This window comes from Pleurodeles waltl, chromosome 12 (assembly GCF_031143425.1).
Source record: "Pleurodeles waltl isolate 20211129_DDA chromosome 12, aPleWal1.hap1.20221129, whole genome shotgun sequence".
Classification (NCBI taxonomy): domain Eukaryota; kingdom Metazoa; phylum Chordata; class Amphibia; order Caudata; family Salamandridae; genus Pleurodeles; species Pleurodeles waltl.
The window spans coordinates 607,099,901-607,122,982 of NC_090451.1; the positions used below are offsets into that span (position 1 = coordinate 607,099,901).

Below are 23,082 nucleotides of genomic sequence, written 5' to 3' on the forward strand. Positions count from 1 at the left end.
CAGTGGAGATTAGTTCATCCACCCAAGATGGAAATTGATTTACAGATGTTTAGTATGAGTTTGGCTGCTGCACTTCAAACCATTTGTAACTTTTTAATTGATTTGGTTGGAGATACTAAAAACAGGAAGTTACAATAGTCCAATCTAGAAGAAATACATGCAATTACAATATGAACCCTTTGCTGAACTGAAAACGTATGAATGATTCTCTTCAATAGCCTCAGTTGAAAAAGTAGAATGGCGAAAGGGAACAAGGATTTCCATTTTTCTGACTTTCAGCCTTAAATGATTTTGCCAAATCACTGATTGACTTTGGCCAAGCAGTTCTATAGATCAGCAGCTATCTTCTCTGGCCCACCACAAAAAGGGTCTGGGTGTCATGTGCATACATGAGTCCGCCAGATTGCAACAGCCGGGCCAAGAGTGCCAGATAATGATAAAATAATAATAAAGGCAATACCACCCACCCTTGAGGGTTGGGATACTACCACTACTACTAATAATAATAATCATAATAACAACAATAATAACGAAAACAATAATAGTCACCTGAGACCACATATTTCATTGCAGTTGTTGGACCTGGCCTTGTGGCAGGTTCATCCCCTGGCTTTTTGCCTCCTTCCTCCTATTTTTTCTGACCTCTCACTGTTGGCTCTAGGACTCTGAGCACTTTATCCCTGGGGGGTGGGTGCAGGAAGCATAAGAGCCCGTTGTAAGCGTGGGCCCCAAGAGGGGCCCCGGTATAGAAACGGAGGGGGTGCGTACCTCCCCATCCTCCCCCAATCATCGGAGTAGCCCCTCAGAGAGAGCGCACAGAGCGCCGGGGGCCCCCTTTAGTACATTGCGGCACTGGTGGTGTCTCCACCATAGAAGGACAGGTACTTTGTGGTCTTTTTGAAGTGGATACACTCCTGAAGGTCGACCATGTATATTTCTAATGTTCCTTCTCTGGGCATGCTGGGAATACTATGCTAACCTGGTTCTTTTATGATGTGCTACATATATGAGCTGATGTTCCTGTTATGGGCATGACATGCTGATATGTTTTCTTGACTTGCCATGTTTTATAATGTTCCTGATATGGGCATTTATGGTATTTCTATGACAAGTGCATTCATTTAGTAATGTGATTCCTGACTACTGCTTAAGTTGCAGAATAATAAGTAACCTGTGTTATGTGTGACTGCTGCTGGTTCTGCAGAGTAACTATAGTGTAATGTTCTGACAACTGCTTGGGTAGCAGGATATTACTGCCATGTTGTGTTCGGTCTAATAATTATGGTGTGTACAATACAGTTTATTTTTATATAACTTGGTGTTGTGTTTCCTTTGTGGTGGGGATAGTGCATCACGTGTCTTGTGCAAACACTTTACACATTGCCTCTGGGATAGGCCTGACTGCTTGTGCCAAGCTGCCAAGGGGGTAAGCATGGGTTATCTTGGACGTTTAACTCCCTTGCCCTGACTAGCATGTGTGGGTTCTGCCTTGTTTAGGTGCATACCATAGCCAAAAAGAAACCCCATTTCTAACAGCAATTAATTGTTATTTTTACATAGTTCAGTGGTATTCCCATTTTGACTTTGCAAGTATCAGCAGTTGCATTCGTCTTTCTTGGCTTTCAGCCTTTTCACTGTGAAATGGGATTTACATCTCCCTCCCTGGTGGCAACGTTTAGATGTCTTCAACAAAAAGGTGTGTATATCATATATACAGACAATAAAACCCCATCTATGACTCCTTCCAGTAAGTGACTAATCAGAGCCTTGTAGTTCCACCTGGATTCTGAGGATCCCAAAAATAATACTGTTAGCATTTTCTAAAAGCAACATCGGCACTATGAAGTATTACATAAGATATGTTACTATTTATCAGTAGTAAATATTTTATGGGCCTCAGAAGCATCAAAGGCCAAGACTTGTAAATGTATATAACATAAATGTTTTCCATTTCTGATGTATTAAAAAAAAGCAGCTTGGCTCGAAAGATAAATTTACCGGCCCCATGACGGAGATAGATTAATTGGCCTAATATCACCACCCCCAGTATCCCTGAGTAGTCCGGTTTGATGCTTACCATTTATTTGGAAAAGTAACCACATATTCTAACCCTCCTGAACAATGGGATAGTAGTTTTTGGATAACTGTATTCAGTGCTCAACTTGTAAATAAATAGGTGCCAGGGCCCTTGTCAGGGGGCCACTGCTGCTTGCACCACTCATTGTCGCTGCCAGTGCTGGCAACAACAGTACCTACCCAACTACCAACCATCACAATCCCGTAAGTGTGACAACTCAGACTATTCCAGGCCCCAAAAGCTATAGCAATGGCTTGGGTGTCAGGAAGAAGTATTTTTTATGAATATTGAATGAAGAAAAAAAAAAACATTGTTTACTATCTCTAAATTATACACACCACGCCACCATGTGGCAGATTACCATAAGTGCTGGTGTTACCAACTCGGAAACCACTGGCTCAAGTTATGCACTGACTGTAGCTCAATGACATACAAGTGTCATACAGGTATAACAGAATTAATGTAACAAACAGCCTACAGTAACATAGAATTCAGTAATGTTGTATAACGACTTTTCTGTCTACCTCACTCTTGTGTCTCTCCCTCTTGCTATTTTCCCCATCTCCACAGCTGCCACCCAATGACTGGCGAGTGCACGTGCAAGGCAGGCTGGGCCGGACTTCACTGCAATGAGACCTGCCCCCAGGGCTACTTTGGTGCTGGCTGCCAGGAGCCCTGCCTCTGTCTGAATGGTGGCTCCTGTGACAGCGAGACTGGGCTCTGCCACTGCGCCGCAGGGTACATGGTAAGTAAAATCAGCAGGGTGGAGAATGGGTGTATTTCATGTTCAAACACTGTGCTTGCAAGTCATGGAATAGAGACATATTGCAATATTCCACCTTAATTTCAACTCCATGAACAAAATAACGGGGACCAAATATTGTGAAAGTAAGTTATACAGGTTTACATCACTTAACTCACAAAAAATCAAGAGAGAAGGAGACAGAAGCAGTGCTGGGCTTTCACTCAGCTTCAATCGTAATGTTTTAAAATATCAATGAGAATGTAACCACTTCTATACTGTTCACCAGGGTGCCATTCTGTTTAGAGACCCTCACCAGCTATTTTCTACCAGTGGTACATTCTTCCTCTGATGTACTCGTAGCCAACAGAATCATCATTGGGTCTCTTATGTCCACCAACCAGGAGGAAATGTCTCCAATGAATGTTGGAGATTAAGTAGGTTCATGTGAAAAAGGGTGTGGTGAAAGTGAAGGTGATCTGAAATGACTTCTGTAACCCAAGTAAGTTCCTAATTTATTTTAACTTGGATAGGGTACGGTGAATAAAAACAGCTAGTGTGTGGCATGATGGGAAGGAATTACATGTCCCTTACATCCAACATTCGACATGTTTCAGCCTGCTTGCACCCAAGAGGGTTGTTGGCTTTCTTCAGGACCAATCTCGTTAATGATCCCAGTTATCCCAGGGAGCATATTAGCTTCTGGACTCTTCTAAAAATTAAGTACATTTACTTCATGGACCCAAAGTGAATTTCCCCTAGGTCTTTTAGGAGGAAAGATACTGATTCCATACACTTGCGCAGTGGCACATTTGTGGAAGATTTTGAGGGACAACTTGCTGTTTCCCTTATCACCACAGTATCCTCGTCCTACTTTACTTAATTGTCGCTATATGTACCTTGTCAATATAGTTATTTTCAAAGTAGACAGATGTGGGGTAAAGAATAGTAGAGCTACACTTACCTATACGCACTTACTTTAATATTTTGGTCCTTGGTCTTGTAGCATCTTTCCCTGTGTTACGTTATGAACTGAATGCTCTCATTGGTCGGTAACTAATGCATGCATTATGCTGGGTGCGCTGTGCAGGTGGTGAAAAAATCTATCCATGCAACGCACCATCAGATTTTAGTCCACCCTGGCACACCTTGTTTACCGGGGGTCATGCCTCATACAAATAAGCTCCACCCACACTGACAGCATCATAATATCTTTTGATATTAGAGTGATGGGAGAAGCCCTCCATCAACCCAAATAGGAAACGCATTTTTTACAGTTTCATGTCAGCAGTGCCTGCCGGAGTGTGGTGGTCAGACTCCTCACCGTACGCCATCAACACCGAGGAAGTGGCCAAATAGGTAATGGCTTGTAGGATTCATAACATGAGCGCCACTGACGATAGATATAGCAATATTAATAATTTGAAGCGATATAACTACATAACAGATTCAGTTGCTATACATGTTAAATCTGATTCACTGAAGGTCTTTGGCTATAAACACTACATACTTTCCTTGCAGGGGGATCACTGCTCCAGTTACTGCCCATCTGGCACCTATGGGATCAACTGCTCCATGCAGTGCCCCTGCAAAAACTTCCTGGCCTGCTCCCCTTTTGATGGGACCTGCATCTGCAAAGAAGGTACAGTATGACCTGCTCTAGGAAGTGTTTTGGGATAAAAGAAAGCGAGAGTAATTTTACTGGCACAGGTCTGGCAATATGCGGAAGTATCCAAGGACACCCTAAAGATATAACCTACAAAATGCTCCTAATTTACACAACATCAGTTCCTTAGAAGCGACTGAAGAGAGAGCTGCAGAGCTTGGATTGAATTTCAGGTTATGAAATATCTACAAAAGATAGAGTTTAGCGAGTCACTAATAGTCAGTAGCAATCACTTAAATATCGTTTCATCCATCTATTCATCCACCATTCGCCTTTCATTCATGGACATTTGTTCATTTATCGACTCATGTTATCTGTTGGCTATTGCTATTGCACATAGGTGGTGTCAAAACGCACATTTAATCGGAATTACATCATATCCATGAATTACTTTTTCATAATTCACAGACGTTACACTGCTTTTATAAATTACAGATTTCATAAAAAAGCACGTCAGTTTCTCGGCCTGATTCCAAGTCAAAAGTCAATTAGAGATTCGTACCTATAGAATGGTAATCTCAATAAGTAATAAAACAAAGCACTCAGTTTCATCTGTGAGTTTAGTGCGTGCACTTTCACTATGAACAATAAACTAAACAACAATATTTAGAAGTCGTAGCATATAATTAATCTTTAAGCACTGATTTAAATAGACATCACATTAGTGCTCATTCTAATAGCGTAATCACTGGTCTTTGTCCTTCAGCATGACGTTGCTGCCCTCAGTGGGGGCCTATAGTTAATTCTTATAGTTCATTCGCTGTATTTGTTTTCTATGGTACCAGCTACTTCGGCATGTGTGCATGGATGTTAGATGTGTGGTAGTTTTGTGGACTTTAATAATAGGTAAACAAAACGTTAAGGTTCACTGTACTCAGCTGACTATTGTACAAATAAAAAATAAAGAACAGCAGGAAAAGGTATTAGCCAAGCAGACCGAATACACCATGAAAATAGTCAAAGTGGCTACAGTAAAACCCCACTTACGGAATGACATTATTGAACATTTATTTCCACTCTCTCGATAGATTTCAGAAAAAAACAACTGAATTTTTTGGATTCGGAATATTTGTTTCTGTCTTGAAAAAAAAATATTTTCATGGCAGCTAACCCCAACAAAATATGTAATATGAAAAAACGCGTTGTAATATTAACCTATTTATTTATTATATTTTTTTAGCAATGGTGAAGAAAGATCTTTTGAAGGATGGGGTTATTTAAGAAAAGTAGGTAGGAGGGTGTTGAACTAAGATAAAGGTCAAATAATAAATTTCCGTAAATCAGTAGGAGGCCAGACCACAAGTATGTCAGGAGACTTTAGACTTCAGGGCTTTCCTGGTTTTGAAGAAGTTATCTTCATCACCTAGGAATGAGTCCTATAGCACAATAATGCTAGCTCAAGGTTCTGGTGAAAAGTGCAAGACACTTACCCCTCAGCCTCGTAGCTCATTACCATGTGATAGGAAACCCTTCAGGCCATTTTGAAATATAACACACTGCATCAGATCCATACACGTAAGTGTTCTTTCCTTCTGTCCTTTAACTGAGTACCACAGCAGAATCAACTGGATCATGGGTTTCACGAACAAGTGCTATGGAAGAAGGTACATTTATCGGGGAAGGACATAGGGGGAAGGGAAAGTGCTCAGATGAATGTAAATGTAAATCAATTATTGTAAATTATCCCTTATTATTTGTCGTGATGTTAGACATGCAGTTACCGGGCCTCTGGCTGGCACGAACTTCCTTGCTGTAGTGCTGCTCTGCTATTCCTCGGTTGACCCTGCGCTACTCTTCGTAGTGTATTAAAAAGACTCATCCAAATAATAGTTCCTTAGGCAGACCAATTCCTGCACTTAATTCATTGAGTGCAGCACCTTAAAGATCAGGTGTTCAGTAGTCCTCTGTGTATCTGACATTCAGAGATCAGGCTGTTCCTGGGAGCCTGTGTATTATATTTAGTGGTTACTTGAACATTTAACCATATGTAACCACTCTAAGGATTGAAAATAAAATGTTGGTATTGGATTCGCAAGTTAAGAGATGGAGCTTAAGGGTTTCTTTCATGAATTTCACATCTAGATGGTATCAAAATGAGCGCAGTAATGTTGTGGTGTTAAAAATAGAAAAAATATTGATAACAACATGCAGAAGAAGGGCATTCTCCCTGATGATCTAGATAAAGTATGCCCCGAAAGTTCTTCAACTGGGCCTCGTCCATCAAAAATGCAAGAGAGAGTGGAGGCAAATCTGAATAGGGAAGATAATGCGTCCCAGTATCTGAGAATAGACATGCTCCCGAAACCCTTTTTTGCACATACCTGAGTATCATTTCTAAAGCAAGCAATGTTTCTGTTTCATGATCCACACCAGCCCAACAAACTTGTGAATAATCCTTCTTGTAATCTGTCTAGCTGGTTTACAACTAACCCATTTCTACATGACCACGCAGGAAGCTGCTCCTGCAAAAAGATATAGCGAACACTGATATACAGTCTACAATTTAAGATACTTAAATTTACTCATTGGCAAATTCAATAGTTTCGAATGCTCTCAAAGGTATTAAGTAGCCTCAATGTTCTCGCAGCCACTGATTTGTAGTTCTTGTCTTCTTTCCTGTTTAGGTTGGCAAAAAGGAGATTGTTCTGTCCCCTGTCCCAAGGGAACCTGGGGCTCTGGATGTAATAGAACCTGCCAATGCGCAAATGGAGCTGCGTGCAGCCCCATTAGCGGCCTTTGTGCCTGCACAGCTGGGTGGCGTGGCGACAGATGCGACAAGCCATGCCATGTAAGTTTCCTCTGAAGCATGCAATATTCTTTAGTGTTTTATTGGGTATTGTTGAATATTTCTAGAATGCATACTGCATCCATAAGACAACAGTGCGACAAATAGGCGTGAATGTACTCCTTGTGAAAGCTACTAGCAACAGGTATTCCTGAATATACCTTTCAACACTGGTGTATACCTTATTGTATTGTTCGTATGCTGCACTAAAACCGGTCACCCAAGGCAAAGGCTGTCAAACATAAACTACATGGTTGGCAAATTCAGCCTCTCGAAATATGATGTGGGAAAAAGTTTACGCACCATGGATTCAATTATGATCCACTCGGTGCACAAGAGCAGGATGGGCATGCAACTGTTTGTAACAAAAGCAGAATCATTTTCTTGTATATGTAAATTAGTGCATGAGCTTCAGTGCTCTAAAACATGGCGTGACAACCACAGTTCTATGCTTCGGGGCTGTGCTGCTTGCAACTCATGGCTTAACTCATTAATTTCCTGTTTGTGGATGCTCTGTGGAGCACAGACAACTTCCTCGCCTGCGCACTCTCTTAGAATGGGGTTATGAACAGGCCCTATGATGCAAAGCATTTAGGATGTCTGGAGGGTTTAACCCCACAAAATTTTATCCTATTGCCATGCTCAATCACATATGAAACATAAAACACTTCGAAAATAATTCTTACACAAAGAAAGGGAAAACAAATCAACAATCAATCATTGCTTCATTGTGCAGACCAACTGTCTAATGCACTACCACACCAGAGAAGGTAAGACAAGTCTTCTAGTAAACCTACATTTCGCAAAGCCTTTAACTGCACTGACCACACATCCTTGCACTGTCATCTCTCAGAAGTATCAGGACTCCCAGACCCTCATCCTCCAGTGGGTCTCATTCTCTACATATGAACACATTGATTCATAGTCCTTGTTCTCCAGCTCCTATCAGGACCAGTGTGTGGAATCAACCAAATATCTCCACAGTAGTTTGTTGTCTTCAGCATCAGCCTTTGCCCCTCCTTAAGATCATATGTAACCAAGATTAACTCTACCACGTATATTGAGGCGACACATGAGTACTATAAATCACCAAAAAAAAAAAAAAAATCCTGGTCCTATGCATTTGTCTGTGTGCCTCTCAAGTATGGATGGCTGGTGTTTTTTTGGTATTCAGAGAAAACTACTCAATTCTGTCCTCCAACCTCTCCTGCATCAAAAATCTTCCTTTATTTCCAGGTCACTGAAGGTCAATAATCCCAGAAGACTCTCCTGAGTCCAAGGAGACTTTTGAGGCCCAGATTAGACCTATGGTAGACATGTCCATCTGGTGCGTCATCACTATCATTCCATGAGAGTCCTTTATTGGCGAGAAGAACTACATCTGAAGCAGACAACTTGTTCTACCGCCAGTCCCTGAGCCCCCTGCCCCATATCTCACAGAAAATCATTGGCCTTAGGCCTCCGGGGGTGGGGGGGTGATCAGAAGTTATAGGCTCCTCTTTAGGGTAGGCGGACTCCTTCCCTCAGGGGCTACAGGGGCCTGTATTACAGCCTCGTCTAACCAAGCCGGCCAATCAAATCTCCCATCTCAAAGTGGCCTGGGACAGTGCAGATATCCAGAGCCAATATGAAGCCCAAACACAGTCTTACCGACCACAAAGTGAATACTCTTGCACCAAAAAAATCCTTCAAGAAACTCTGTCTCGCACACGAATAAGGAAATGAAAAGTAAAAAATGTATATCTCAACAACAGAACACAGCATTATGTGATTGCACGTACTGGGTTCGTGGTAAAATAATAGGATATAATCGAATGTAATCGTAAATAAACTATACAAACGGGAGTGAAAGAATTACGAGAATGAGCAATAAATAAGATTAAGGAATACCGAAAACAAATAAAGTTAAGGAAAATGGGAGAAGTTAATAGCTACATTATTTGATAGGGTCTCTAGGATGCCATAATATAGCGCTGCCGACATATTTTAAATAATAAACAGCGGAAGGAGATAAACGCTGTCAACATAGCAACTCTGCCATCTACTGGATAAATGAAATTAGCATCGAAATAAGACTTAATTCAGCCGATATAATTACACAACCAAATTAAAAAGAAAAATAGTATCATCAAATGTCTATGTAAAACTCCACAGATGAATCCCAAAGTAATTAAAGCGCCACAGAGTAAGAACATCGCCCTATTTAACCCCATGACGTTCAAAGACTCTCACCCAACAAAAAACTCGATAAATAAGCATTGGCAAAGACGATAGGTCTGATCTTTTGGCTTTGTCAATATTTTTTGCCATTGCATCAGCAAAAGGAAACATGGCCACTGCCAAAGCTGAACAGCATGGGCAAAACAGAAAGCTCAAGTGAAATCGAGTACCTATGCCCTTGTGACAAGAGACATGCATACATATGTGTCACGATGCTACGGCAGCCCCAACTTGATGATGTACGTGTCACTAAGCATGTACAAGCATCCGCACCCACTTTCACTTTTGGTACCAGCGTAATTACATATGCCCGAGCATGGGTCACAAAACATATGAACGCATACATCGCTACACAACAGTCTTGCATTTATTTTCTTAATTTATTGTTCCAAAATTGTGGACACCCACCCTGTGACCGATTCATTTAAAAATAAATACAAGGAATAACCCAGTAGTAAATGACAGCCGCCGAGCTCTTCCTCAAAAGCAAACAGAGGACCTGGGAGGTGGAAGAGCAACACACAGAGGGAGAGGGCAGCAATATGAAGAGGGCACAGCTTACAGGGGAGAGTAGGAGAGGGCAAGAAAACACATGCACTCTGAATGGAGTACAAAAAGTTGCTTCCTGCATGTTAAATGTGAAGTATAGAAGTCTTCTGATTAAAAAGGATGGCAAAGAAGCTGTGCTTTATAGGAAGGACAAATAAAGAAAGAAAGGTTACTGAATAGGAAGCAAGCAAGCGAGATTGACAAGGAAGCTAACCAAAGATAGCTGGCTGACCCAAATGTCACTGTCAGTATTGACGTTGCACACATTAGGGGCCAGATTTACCATGATTTTGCGTGAGGGTTGTGTCACTTCAGTGGCGCAGTCCAACACATAAATCGTTTTTTGCATTTACTACACCTCCAAAGCCACTTCGTGTGGCTTTGCATGGTTTAGTAAATACAGTAACTCGGCGCATGGCACTGCCTTGTGTTCCTTTGGGTAGGCTTTACATCGGTGCAGCATCCACTCGTGTATTTTGACACAACCCCAGATTTCCAAATATTTGTAACCCGGGGTTTGAGCCTAACTAATGTGCCTGCACAACAGAGGTATAACATTGAGAAATATATTTATTTCTGCTTATTAATTCCTCTTTCCATATGTGCTGCTTTCTGCAGCATGCACAGAAAGAGGAGTATGCTGCTAAGGATTCTTTTTGTGCAGGAAGGTGTTCCTTCCTGCACAAAAAACAATCCTGCCTGTGACACAGGAACACGTGCACCATGGTTTAAGGGTTCTTGCATTGGCATTAGGAAGCACAGAGAGCACCAATGCGGAGAGTAGAAATGTTATATATCTTTTTAAACACAGAGCATTCCTGCTCTCTCCCTTTCATATAACACAGTGCAGGAAGTTCCTTTACTGTGCCGTATTGCATGAGATAATAGTAAATGTGCCCGTAGGTCTGTTGACAACAGATGCCAAAAGCTCTCTAGGTGGCACCCAACGAGCTTGCTGTTTCTCAGCCCACATACCTCTTCAATGGAATCCAGTACCCTGCATTTTCAGACTGCTTGTTTCAGGAAGAACCTCAGGGCAAATAAGTTTTCAGAGCTGCACTGTGCAAGGGCTTTGGTTAATTCATTGATTCATAAATATTGAACATTAGCTAACCTAGTTCCAAAAGAGGGAAGATGCTTTTTATCTGCCTCTATTATGGTAATTTGACTACCTAATGCTGCAACTTCTTTAAATCATTTTTATATAGTAGAACTCTTTCACGGTGTGCACATAGAAAAACCCACTCAAATTAATTAAAATAAAATAAATCTGCCTTTCAACATTTCACGTCAATATCCAATTCAAACCGGAGCACATTTAGCATTCATTAATGAAAATGTGGATTTGTCTTAATTTTTTGCCTTTCTTGCAGAATGGCACATATGGACCTGGGTGCAGTGGTCAGTGTGACTGCCAACATGCAGACGGCTGTGATCCAGTCACTGGTCAGTGCTACTGCCTGGAAGGGTGGACAGGTAAGAAGATGTGGAGCAACCTGTCCTTGAGAAGAAAAGCGGAGGGATCTTTTTTGTTTTTGCTCTGCCACTGACTGGCCCTTAAAATCGCATGAGGGGGCCTCCAGGGCAAGGCTTTAAGTAGGCCGTGTGCTGCCGGTGCTCAGCATCAGCATTAAAATATAATGATCTTGAAACCGGTCCCTGCTGGCCTTACCTTTTATGTCTGAAGCCTGCAATGTAATGCAATGCAGTGGGTCTTGCGTTTGCTCGAGTTGGAGCTTTTGGCATTGTAAATTCCTAACTGGACTATTTTTGCCACATAAATTGAAAATGAAAAGTGAAACAGTTGACATAAGCGAGCTGATTAAAAGCTCCATGGCCACCATGAGCATGAGCGCGTAGGAGAGACACACAAGAAAATAGAAGTTTGCTCGCAGTCAAACGTATCAGCAAACGTGCATTTATCCATGTAACATGGTCAATGTCCAAGGCGGTAACAAAACCACCACAAGGAGGGCCAAACGTAAAGCATTTACCAATAATAACAAAGGATTTTTGAAGGGCAAGCCCAGGAATGAGTGAAAGTGATGGCCGTGTGGTGAGCGTGGTTAAAAGCCCACAAGACTTACAACAGGTCAAAGCGGTTGCCCACTCGACCTAAAATCATCAGAGCTAGAGAGTGCCGATAAGGATGTTTATGTTAATGCGTGTTTAGAGGAGACAGCCAGATGCCACAACAGTAATTTTTCAACTGCTGACAATCGCTTATCACTTTTTCGAAATGCTCATTATATTTTTAAAATAGTAAATGTGCCACCATTTCTACAGGCTACGTTCAGCCAGTGCATGGTGAAATATGAACTCAGCACAGATGTCCTTTGCAACACCCAGTCCGCCAGCAAGCAATGTATTGTCTGTTTCAAACTTGTGCCCTCTCGATGCAGGTCTTTGCATCATGTGCATAACTAGCCTGACTTATTTCACCAGCCTTGGAACTTGTGGCTTGCAGGTTGTACATGAATCCGTGCAACAACCTACTGAGCAAACCTGTAACCTGCAGATTATACACAATGCACTGCAGCAGACTCATTGACCACCTTAGCTATTTTACTAATATTATAAGTTAACACTTGCTGAATTCATATTTCTTCAGCCGATATCTTAACCCACTGAGCTACCTTAACTGCTGATACACTTGGCCATCAGTGCCTAAGTTTTAAAAGAATAGGTGCAGGGGCCATATTTTTCTAAGAAGACTACTGGTGTCAAATACCATTGGTGTCCAGTGTTTATTTCACCTCATGACTCTTTCACCCACCAGTACACTACCTCTGCCACTATGTGGCACTCTGGTAGGTCCCTCTATATCCCTGCTGTCTCCTATTGCCACTGTTTTTCCATGTTTCTATACCTCCCTCTTTCCTCCTTTGCTGCTTTTCTCCCTTTTGTTCTGTAACAAAGTCTGATGATTAAAAATAAGTCCTAAACCTACAACATAGGCCCTCACTATGACCTAGGCGGTAAATGCCGCCTACCGCCACGATGACGGCCGCCAAAAGACTGTCGCCGTGGCTACCTACCGTCCACCATATTATGACCATAGCCGGAATCCCACCAGAAGGCTGGCAGAATTCCGTCTACGGTCATGTCGGTGGACGGCAGTAAGGTGGCACTGCTGCCAGCAGCAGCGCCACGCCAGTAGACCTCCGCCGACCATATCACGACACATGATACAGCCTGGCGGTGTTCTGCTGGCGGACACTGCTGCTGGCATCAGCGCTGCGTCCCGTCTCCTGCCGAAGGGCCCCCTACAAGCAGGTAAGTCGGGTGCTCCGACAGGGAAGGGGGTAGGGGGGTGTTGCGTGTGTGTGTGGGGGTGTGTGTGTATGTTTTTGTGTGCGTGCATGCGGGTGTGGGGCGTTTGGAATGCGTGTGTGCATGAATGGGTGTGAGTGAGCGTGTATGTTGTGTGGTGTGAATGCGGGTGTGCTAGGATGTTTGTCAGTGTGTGTTGATGTGTGTGTGAATGAATGTATGCATGCGTGGGTGGGTGAATGTGGGTATGGGTGTGTGTATGTCTGTGCGTGTATGTCGGGGGCGGGAGAGGACTTTGGGGAGGTGGGCGGGGGAGACCCCTATCAGTACCAGGGAAGGAATTCCCTGGCACTGATAGTGAGTACCGCCATGGTTTTCGTGGCAGTAAGATTGCCACGAAAACCATGGCGGTAGGTGGGGTCATAATCCCGAGGGTGGGACAGTGACGGCCGCCTGGCTGAGACCGAAGTCTCCAGCCCGGCGGCTATTACCGCCCTGGCGGACGGAGTGGTACATTGGCGGTTTGGATATTTTGGGGGAAGGTACCGCCACCTGCAACCGCAGACTCGAATCAAGAACTGACTGCGATATATCATCATATATGTAGCTCGTGGAGTAGCGTTGAAGTGAAACTCTGTAGGCAACAGGAGGGATAGAGAATAAAATCTTGTTGAAGTAAATACAGAGTTTCATCCGTCTCAGTATGATAGAATGAGTTCCACGAAGGTGGATAATAACAAAACCCCTTATTTACCATCTTCATTAACAGAAAGAATGTAGTGCCAAGCTCCACGAAATATAACAAGTACACATACATTGGAATTGCACCAATATCTATTATGTGTGGACATGCACAGGTCATGTTTCATATGGGTTGTGTTCAAGGCCTGATATCAAAGGTGGGATCCGAACACTGCATATTCATAACCTGAGTCCATTGAGACCGGTAGACTTTACATGTAGTGGGTTAAATGTATTATTGCTTTTGTCCACAATAGGAGTGTTATTTAAACTTCTATATATGGCGGTGCATAACGAATCAAGGTATTCTCTGCTTAGACAAAAGCTCTATTAGTACACAATTTAAATCCACATGTTTTGGGCCACACCTTTAATTTTTAAGGCCATGTTCAATGATTGGGCTTAGCTTCTCCATCGTTGTGTGATTTTATGTAAAAAGTATAAGATTATTGTAAAAGCAGGCATCCATACAGTGCTCTCAGATCGACCCATCCATATGGAGTAACTTCACCGCCTTTTCAGTAACATGTATGGGGATACGAAAACATGCTGGACCATCACACAGATCAGTCTGAGTCATCATAGTCACTCTCATCTGTTACCTCTTATGTCTGCAGAGGCAAAGAAGTACTCAGATGGTCCCAGGTGTTCCAAGGATGAGATAGAGGGGGCAGCAATTCCGCATACACCGACATTTGATCTTTACAATAAATGGGGTCAGACAGCCATTCCTTGAATTTCGGCTCTCTCCCTCTACCCTATTGACAGGCAATCCTACGTCTGACCAGAAGCAAGCCCATGCACCATACCTTATAAAGCTAACCTCCACCCCCCTGTGTGGCCCAGGTGAGTCACTAGGGGAGTGTCACAGGCTGACCCACCATGGCCTCAAGTGCAGTGTGAATGTTGCCCCAGTAAGTCTGTATTGGGCCACAGAACCATGGGAAGTGGAGGAAATCGGCTCCAGCCAAATCACATCTGCCACAGTTGTCATTAGGGACCCACTGAAGAGTCTTGCATGTGGGAGAAGGTTATGTCCATTGGAACGTGCCCACAAGCCGTGTCCAAAAGTACTTGGACACTCTCCCCTCCATCACCTTCAGATGCATCAGGTAACATGAATTGCTAGACATGGTGCCATGGTCTCTACCAAGACAATACATGCTCATGTTGTGTGGGTCTAATAAAGACATGCACATGAATAATTTACGACAGGGATTGAACCTTGAAATGTTTGGAGGAGACATCTGACCTATCTATTGTCAAAGCAGAGGAAATGTTTGTTGATGAAGCATTGAGAAAGAGCTCTGAATCATATTGATGAGACAGAAAAATAGGAATTGAGGTCAGCTTGTATGTTGGTGCATAATGTATGCCACTGTCATCCTGCTGAAGGGGTGGAGTCACGGCTAAAAGTGATCAACTCCGGCAGGTAATGCTGGAGAGCTACTGCAGAAGAAAAACTTATTTTGTACCTGTCTAACACCTAGGAGGATATTTTTTGGAGGGAAAAATCTTCAGGAAGATGTATCCTTCAGTAAGATTTACTTACAGCTTGGGTAGAGCCTTAACAAATCAAGTTCACCTGGCATTCTCTATCAAAATGTATTGTTCTTTCAAAGGAACCATCCTTTCTGAAAATCTCCGAATTCCTTTATTTATTGCATATCGTTGACGACATTGTGCCAACACCAACAAGATTTTCAGAGGGCATGATTGTAAGACGTTTCTTAAAGGTTATCTGCTCTTGCCCATGTAAATAATGCCACCATTCCTTTTGTTGCATTTAAGGGTTTTATTCAAAATTTTGCAATAGAAGTACATCAATACGTTACCAAATGGAATGTATTCAATTACACGCTGAGGAAACGACATTTAACAACTAGGAAGCCAAAATATATCTCTTTACAAGCACTAGGAGGCAGGACCCTGCCTTTCACCTAGAGCTATATGGCGTGCCCAGTTATCCCACCACACAGGATGGCACGTTGCTGCTGGAGAGCTGTATTACATTCTACAACACGCAACAGGAAGAGGCAGGATCCTCCCTTTCACCCAGCACCATAAAGTGCGTTCTGTTGTCCCTCTGAATGGGAAACCACTTTCCTTATTTTATTGTTTGCAAAGGAATTCTGCCTGTTCATAGAGTACTATATATTGCGATAATGTGAAAGTGGACTTAATGCAACATATAAAGAATGGGAAAAAGAAAGTTTGTAGTAATGCACAATTGGCCAAAATGTCCTCGCTCCTTGAGAAAGTTGAGCCATACTTAGTACCATGAGTACGCAGGGTCAAGGAGATACCTCAAGAGGGATTAAATGCTGAGGGTAATGAGATTAATTTTTCAGATCTCGATCTGTCAAGAGAACTAGTTGGTGATGCTGGGGATTACCATAAATAAAGTGGTGGAAACGATATCCCAGTCAATTTGAAACGGACTTTTCTTTCCTTTCTTAAAAAATGTTAAAACAAAAAGCGTCAAAGACAAATTTAGTAATGGATATTGAACTTACTGATAAGAAGAATATAGCCTCGCAGATCCTTGAAGCAATTGCAAATGTTTTGTCATGGTCCCTTTGGCCACTTCAGGAGCCAGAAAGCAGGAACGTAGGTGTTCAAATTCATGAAGGATGTTCTTGCATAATCAAAGTAGAGTCCCTACTTAATAAGCTCGTAGGGGTGAATAAAAGAATAAATGCTCGGAGGCAGAAAGGATTCCCACGAATAGAGCAAACTTAGACAAAGGTGACTTGTGCAAACCTTCAATCAGTGATAGTATAATAGTTGATGATCCCACAAAAGGCAATATTTGTGGGCCTAGTAGCCACACTTCAGTTAACTTAGGTGTGAGGAACAATTTTGTCCCTGGGAGCAATAAAAGAAGCACCCCAATAGTAATGAGGCAAACAACCACATGGGCTGTGCTCTCCCAGAAAAGGTCATGTATAGGTAGACTAATACCCTGCATCACTTGAGTACCTGGCCAACCCCTGAAAAGAGGATAAGAGAATACATTGGGGATACCAAAGGGGCAGAGGGTATCCTTGTTATGAGCCAGCCTATAGGACATTTTTTTCTTCTAATAGGAGTAGCATGACTAGTCACGTGGCTGGTTCCACTGATAAGACTGCTAGATGCAGAGTGAGTAAATATGGTGGTCTGTCTGTGCTAATCTTATCTATATGGGAGGAGGCCCTAAACCTGGATCAGGAGGTAATAAGAATCAGGCCTTGCTTACAAATAAAGATATTCATTGCATACAGTCTGTCATGCGGTGTTAATAAGTGATTAGACTGGATAAACTAATACTCTCTCTAGGGATGATTACATAGAGGTAAATGTTATTGAGCCAGAGATCTGAAAAGTAATTTTGTCATTATATTGGCTTTCCATTCCTGTTACAAACTCAAATATCCAATTTAAGTCCACAATAAAATCTCAGATTTTTGACAGAAACTATAATGAAGAATGTTGTAGATGTCCCCATCAGGGCAAACATGGTGTCTAGGCGATAGTCTGACTGCATGACCAAGCCTCTGGCATACTTTCATCAAGCACCCACTTCATGATGGAATCATCAAAAGAAGAAGACATAAAGGGCAAATATTTAAGAATAACGTCATTAAATATTTCAGTCCCTAGGAACAAAACTAAGAACATAAGCTTGGTAATCTTTACAAAAGTGTTTGATATTTGAGCATTCCAGGATACCTTGTTGACAGTCTCTATTTGCTTGGAAGGCTATGCAAATTATAGTATTGAAGCAAATACTGTGAAGCAGGGTTGTCATGGATGATTAACTGTTTGGATAGGAGGGTACTTAGATTATATGGTAATTTTTAGGTTGAGCATACCTTTTCCAATGTGTTGGTATGTATCTTGGCTTCTAACCATGACCAACGCACGCCCATCACTATCACTTGTTCATGGGCATGCCTTTCAAAAAACCTTAGTTTTCGTTGGTAACTGCTTTACGTTTGTCCCTCCTTAGGGCGGTTTTGTTACCGCCTTGGCCATCAACCCAGTTACATGGATAATTGCAGTACTGCCATAACTTTGACTGCGAGCGAACTTCTTTTTCCTTTCGTCTCTATCCTTCGCACTCACCGCGGCGCTTTGAATCAGCTAACTTATTTTAACTTTTTTACCTTTTATTTTCAGTTTGTGTGGCAAGAAAGTTCCAGTTAAAGATTTACAACGCTAATAGCTCTAACTCGAGCAAACGCAAGACCTATTGCATTGGAAATGCTTGTTAAGGATTGTGGCACTAATGACATTCAGCTAAATGCAGTGAAAAATCAGCCGTGTGTTTGCACTGCCACAATATTACACAGAGTGTGAAATCATCTGTGGGTGATACAATGGGCAACAGTTTGAACAAACACAACCTAACATACATATAAATGCTATTGTCATTACTGAAGGTTTACGTACTATTGACTCTGTAAGTAATGACAAGGTATTAGGTAAATGCCTGTATACATATATTGTAAATTGAAAAGGAATTTCACTAGGTGGAAGACAAAAAAATATTATCGACCCCAGTAGCCCATGTTTAGCATGATCATGAGTGTAAATCGGTAATTAAGCAATTGCTCTTAACTATTAGGAGCAATGATAAGAGTAAGACATCCAAAGCAAGGAGTTCTTGCGAGAGGATCATAAAGGGAAAAAGGAGAACTGGCAAGAGCAACAATGGTCTGAGTTTTTAAAATTTGCCAAGGACAAGGGTACATGGGCTTTCTGGCATTGAATTACCTGTGTTAGTGTAACAGCGGCTACTCTTCCTGAGGTCACGTACTTCCACATTTTTGGGAAAATCACTTTCAAGATAAAGACAAGAAGACTTGAAATTCGCTTTTGACTCAGTCACTTGTTCTGCCTTGTGGAAAGTTCTTCTAGCATCGATCAGTCGTCTATTTCAAAATACCTTTACCCCAGTAAGATATGGCCCTGTATGGGAATATGGCAAACCACCATGGCATTCTGAAAAACAAGGGGTCACGCAGAGGTTTGCATTGGCATCAGCGGTGCTCACTCAGTTCTTGACTGGGGTAGTGCAACATCTATGCTCATTTTGCTCCAATGCTTACTGGGGAAAGGGGCTTTACCCTGTTGTTTCCGACAATGTGTTACTCATCTCAAAGACAGCAAGTGGATTAAAAATTGAAATATATCTTTTGCGTTCTGTGAAAAGAAATGTTTAATTATAAATGTGGCAAACACGTAACAACGCAAGCAATGATTTGTAATCCTTCTAGACAGCACGGGGGGCCCACTTCATGAATTTGGCTACCTAGGGGTCAGGATGGCAGACAATGCTAAATGGACGATTCGCATTGTTAAAAATAGACTATTTTAATTAATTAACCTAAAGCCACCTAAGCCTTTGCAAGACGGTTATGGTCTCAAGTGGTCTCTCCACCTTTGCAAGTATACAGAGGAAGAGGTCCAGGAAGCTGCATTTGATGGCGTAGAGCTATGGGGAATTTTGGCAGGGGCTCAACGCTAAAATTATGTGGCAGCAAAAGGTTAATTATGCTGCACAATGTGGCACAATTTGTAATAATATGACTTCATTATTTCAACATTTTTAAACTTCATAATACTCTTTGAGCATTGATTGCTCCTCGTTAGTACCATTTTAATAACCAAACGTAGCAATAAGCAACAAAAAAGTGACCAGTACAGTTTTGCAAAGGGTATTCCACTGCGCGGCAACACGTGTCTTTGCATTTTTATCAACTTTTGAACCGTTGAGCTAGGAACAAACATTTTTTGTTAAAATCTGCTGATTATGCAGACAGAATGCATTATGTGGCAAATCTGTAATTATGCGAAAATTGCCGCAGCCGCACAGTCAAATAATTCCAGCGGCCGTGACTATAACCTTAGCTTTAATGCTACCATGCCAGCTTGTGCTGTAAATCGTATAAATGATGTCAGGCTGATGTCAACACACCCTCATCTATTTGACGCTCTTGCCATGTCTTCGTCTCGTTTGCCAGGTGTGCGATGCAACTTACCCTGCGAGGAGGACCGCTGGGGCCGGAACTGCAACATGTCCTGCGCTTGTAAGAACGGCGCCACTTGTTCACCGGAAGATGGGAGCTGTAACTGTGCCCCTGGCTTCCGAGGGCCCGCTTGTCAGCGCAGTAAGCCAGAGCAAAAATGTTTACGTTCAAAGTGTGGCTCAAAACTTTACATGTGCTGCTTTCGAGTGTTTTACTCCTCGTTGCACGTCAAATAATGAAATCTCTTTATTTCAACTTTAACAAATAAACTGTGAAGGATCGTGAGCAGTGCTTAATTTGTAAATAAAAGGTGCCGGTGCTCATAGCCCTACTCAAACAGGCAGCTGTTGCAATTAAAAGTGTGATAACGTAATAGTCAAGCAGCGTAATCCTGAAGCCACCTCGGGCCTCTTCAATCCATATAAAGCCACTCCCTGCCCCTTCAGCTCACTTTTGCAGCTTTCTACTTTCTCTCTCTGTGACGCTTTTTAGTTTTTCCCTTCATCGTCTTTCCCATATGTGTCTTTTGCTCGCAGCAAATGCTTGAGACAGAAGAATAAGCGCCGGCCCTCAGAAATAAGTGCCGGTTCTCAGTACCGGAAATAACAAGCACAAATTAAGCACTGCTCGTGAGGTTCCATAATTAAGAGTGCGGCAGGGCATGGTTCTTTAGTGAGTTTCGTGGGTTACTAGTTGGCTTCATTAAACCTGCTCTAAGCTCCAGTACTTACTGTGAAATGACTCGGCCTTGAAAGATGATGATTATGTGACCCGTGTAATCTTTGTCCCTCATTTAGCTTGCCTGCCCGGCAGGTATGGTAAGAAATGTGTCGGGATTTGCAAGTGCTCCAATTTTTCAACCTGCGACCATGTGGACGGCTCGTGTGATTGCTTCCCCGGGTGGATTGCTAGTGACTGCTCACAACGTAAGTTTTCAGTACAGATTTACATTTAAGAACTGTAAGTGGGGGTTGGAGTAGTTTTAGGTTAAACGTTCTTTGGTGAAATCACGGGGAAGAATGTTTGTTCAGTGCTTGGTGTTATCATCTGTCTCTGAGAAGGACTCGAGCCAGCGTGACACTCGGGGAGCCCGATGACATATAATTTGAACCAGAACAGTCTGCAATACCAAATATAGAACCTGTTGTACGTTGTGTTCTAAGCTCCCCCGACCATCCTCTGTGCATGTGTGTGTGTGTTATACACCGCAAACCTAAATACAAAGCGTGAAGTGCTTTGCAAAAGATGGGACAGAATGTCTTCAAATGTTCCTGTATCCTGTGCCTCCTCTCCAATGACACTAGATGGAAGCTCCTCGCATTTATTGTGAGTAACCTACTCTGTGCATCTATCACATTTTGTTAGGGGCTTCCCTGTGCATCCTCCACTTCAAATCAGTGGCCTCTCGTGCATCCACCACTTCTCCTGGGAAGCTGCTCCTTGCATCCCAAAGCTCTGTTGTGGTATTCCATGAGTCCGCCAAGTGTTCCGGGTACCACTCTGTGCACTTTCTACTTCTGCAGAGAACGTGTTCCGCACATCCACCACATCTTCTGGGATCTGCTCTATGCATCCACCACTTATGCTGGGAAGCTGGTTCATGCATCCACCAATTATTCCAGGGGGTGTTCCATGCATCCACCACCAATGCTGAAAAGCTGTTCCATGCATCCACCACCAATGCTGAAAAGCTGTTCCATGTATCTACCACGATGGCTGAAAGCTGCTGCATGAAGCCATCACCACTGCTAGGGGATATTCTTTGCTTCTGCAGTTCTTTTGTGAGACAGCTCTGTATATCTGTCCCCTCTGCTGTGCATTCTCTATACCTTCAACACTAGAAACAGGAAGAAAGCAAAATCACAATGTCGACATTTTCACTGTACAAGGATTGAGTCACCTTGCAGTTATGCTTGGTGGACACATGGTGTGGTTCTCCCTCAACCTCGAGTGCAAGCCCAGTGACAGCCCACCCTTTGGGAATGTGGTAGCATGCAAGTGATTTAGAAACAGTCAACCTTAAGGTACTCAGATCACTTTGTACATTTTCTTAAGCATAGGGGACACCTGTTGCCATGTACACGGCAACTGGGCACTAACTTTTTCAAAGCACATAACCCTCACTGCTCAGACATGCACTTTTCCAGCCAGCGTTCTTCATCTATTGGTATGTTGTTGGGTCATTCAGATTTTTCCTCCGCCCACTACACTATACAGTATGGGGCAGTGGGTCAGCCCACCTCACCCATTGGCTACCTTCACTGTGAGTGCAGCGTTCTGACCTTTCATAAGCGGTACATCCGCTACCAAGTAGTTCCCTTTAATGCCAGAACTGTGTCAACGTGTGCTTTATGAGTTCATAAATATTTTTTACTTTTATCAAAAGGAGGGCTGGGCAGCTTCCCCGTCAGTAAAGTTTTGCATAAAAATGAAAAAACAAGCACAGACAAAGGCAGAAGGTAGGTAGCCAACGCCAACCCTACAGTCTTCGAAAATGCTTGTTTTAGTTCTCTCATTAGCCAAGGACTTTTATTTTTAATTAAAATAAGCATATTATACATGCTTACATACTGTCCCGAGTCACTCCTCTTCACGCATTGGATAAGGAGCACTGAAGTATCTGCTATAGTGTCATTCATATTTTGCTTCCACCTGCCACATCATGCAGTTTAGGACACAGCGTCTGCTCATTTCAGCCATTGATTTACCCGACTGTGACCTACAGCATTCTGCTATTGGACAATGCACACTTCTGCAGAATCAGAAGCCCCTTTCTGTGGCAGGGAGCACTGGTTCATTGAGTAATTTTACATTTAAAAAATATAGTCGTAGTAGTAGTAGCATTAATGTTATTCGATTAAAAAAAAATCATAAAAGTGCACACAATAAAAACAATGCACACAGAGAGTAAGAATATCTTGTTAAGAGGCACAGATTTCCACAGTAAATAGCTTGAAGGACACACAGAAACCAAACTTAATTGATAAAAGCATAAAAAATACAATCATTATT

The 23,082-nt window shown here is 42.4% G+C and overlaps 1 protein-coding gene across 2 annotated transcripts in view; it reads left to right on the forward strand.

The window, feature by feature from the left end:
- Nucleotides 1–23,082, forward strand: part of PEAR1 (platelet endothelial aggregation receptor 1) — a 273,016-nt gene that overhangs the window by 217,811 nt on the left and 32,123 nt on the right. For both annotated transcript variants that reach the window (XM_069217862.1, XM_069217863.1), the window contains exons 10-15: nucleotides 2,648–2,822; nucleotides 4,341–4,461; nucleotides 7,110–7,273; nucleotides 11,413–11,515; nucleotides 20,065–20,211; nucleotides 20,868–20,996. In XM_069217862.1, coding sequence (XP_069073963.1) covers nucleotides 2,648–2,822; nucleotides 4,341–4,461; nucleotides 7,110–7,273; nucleotides 11,413–11,515; nucleotides 20,065–20,211; nucleotides 20,868–20,996 — 839 coding nt within the window. The remainder of the gene's footprint in view (nucleotides 1–2,647; nucleotides 2,823–4,340; nucleotides 4,462–7,109; nucleotides 7,274–11,412; nucleotides 11,516–20,064; nucleotides 20,212–20,867; nucleotides 20,997–23,082) is intronic.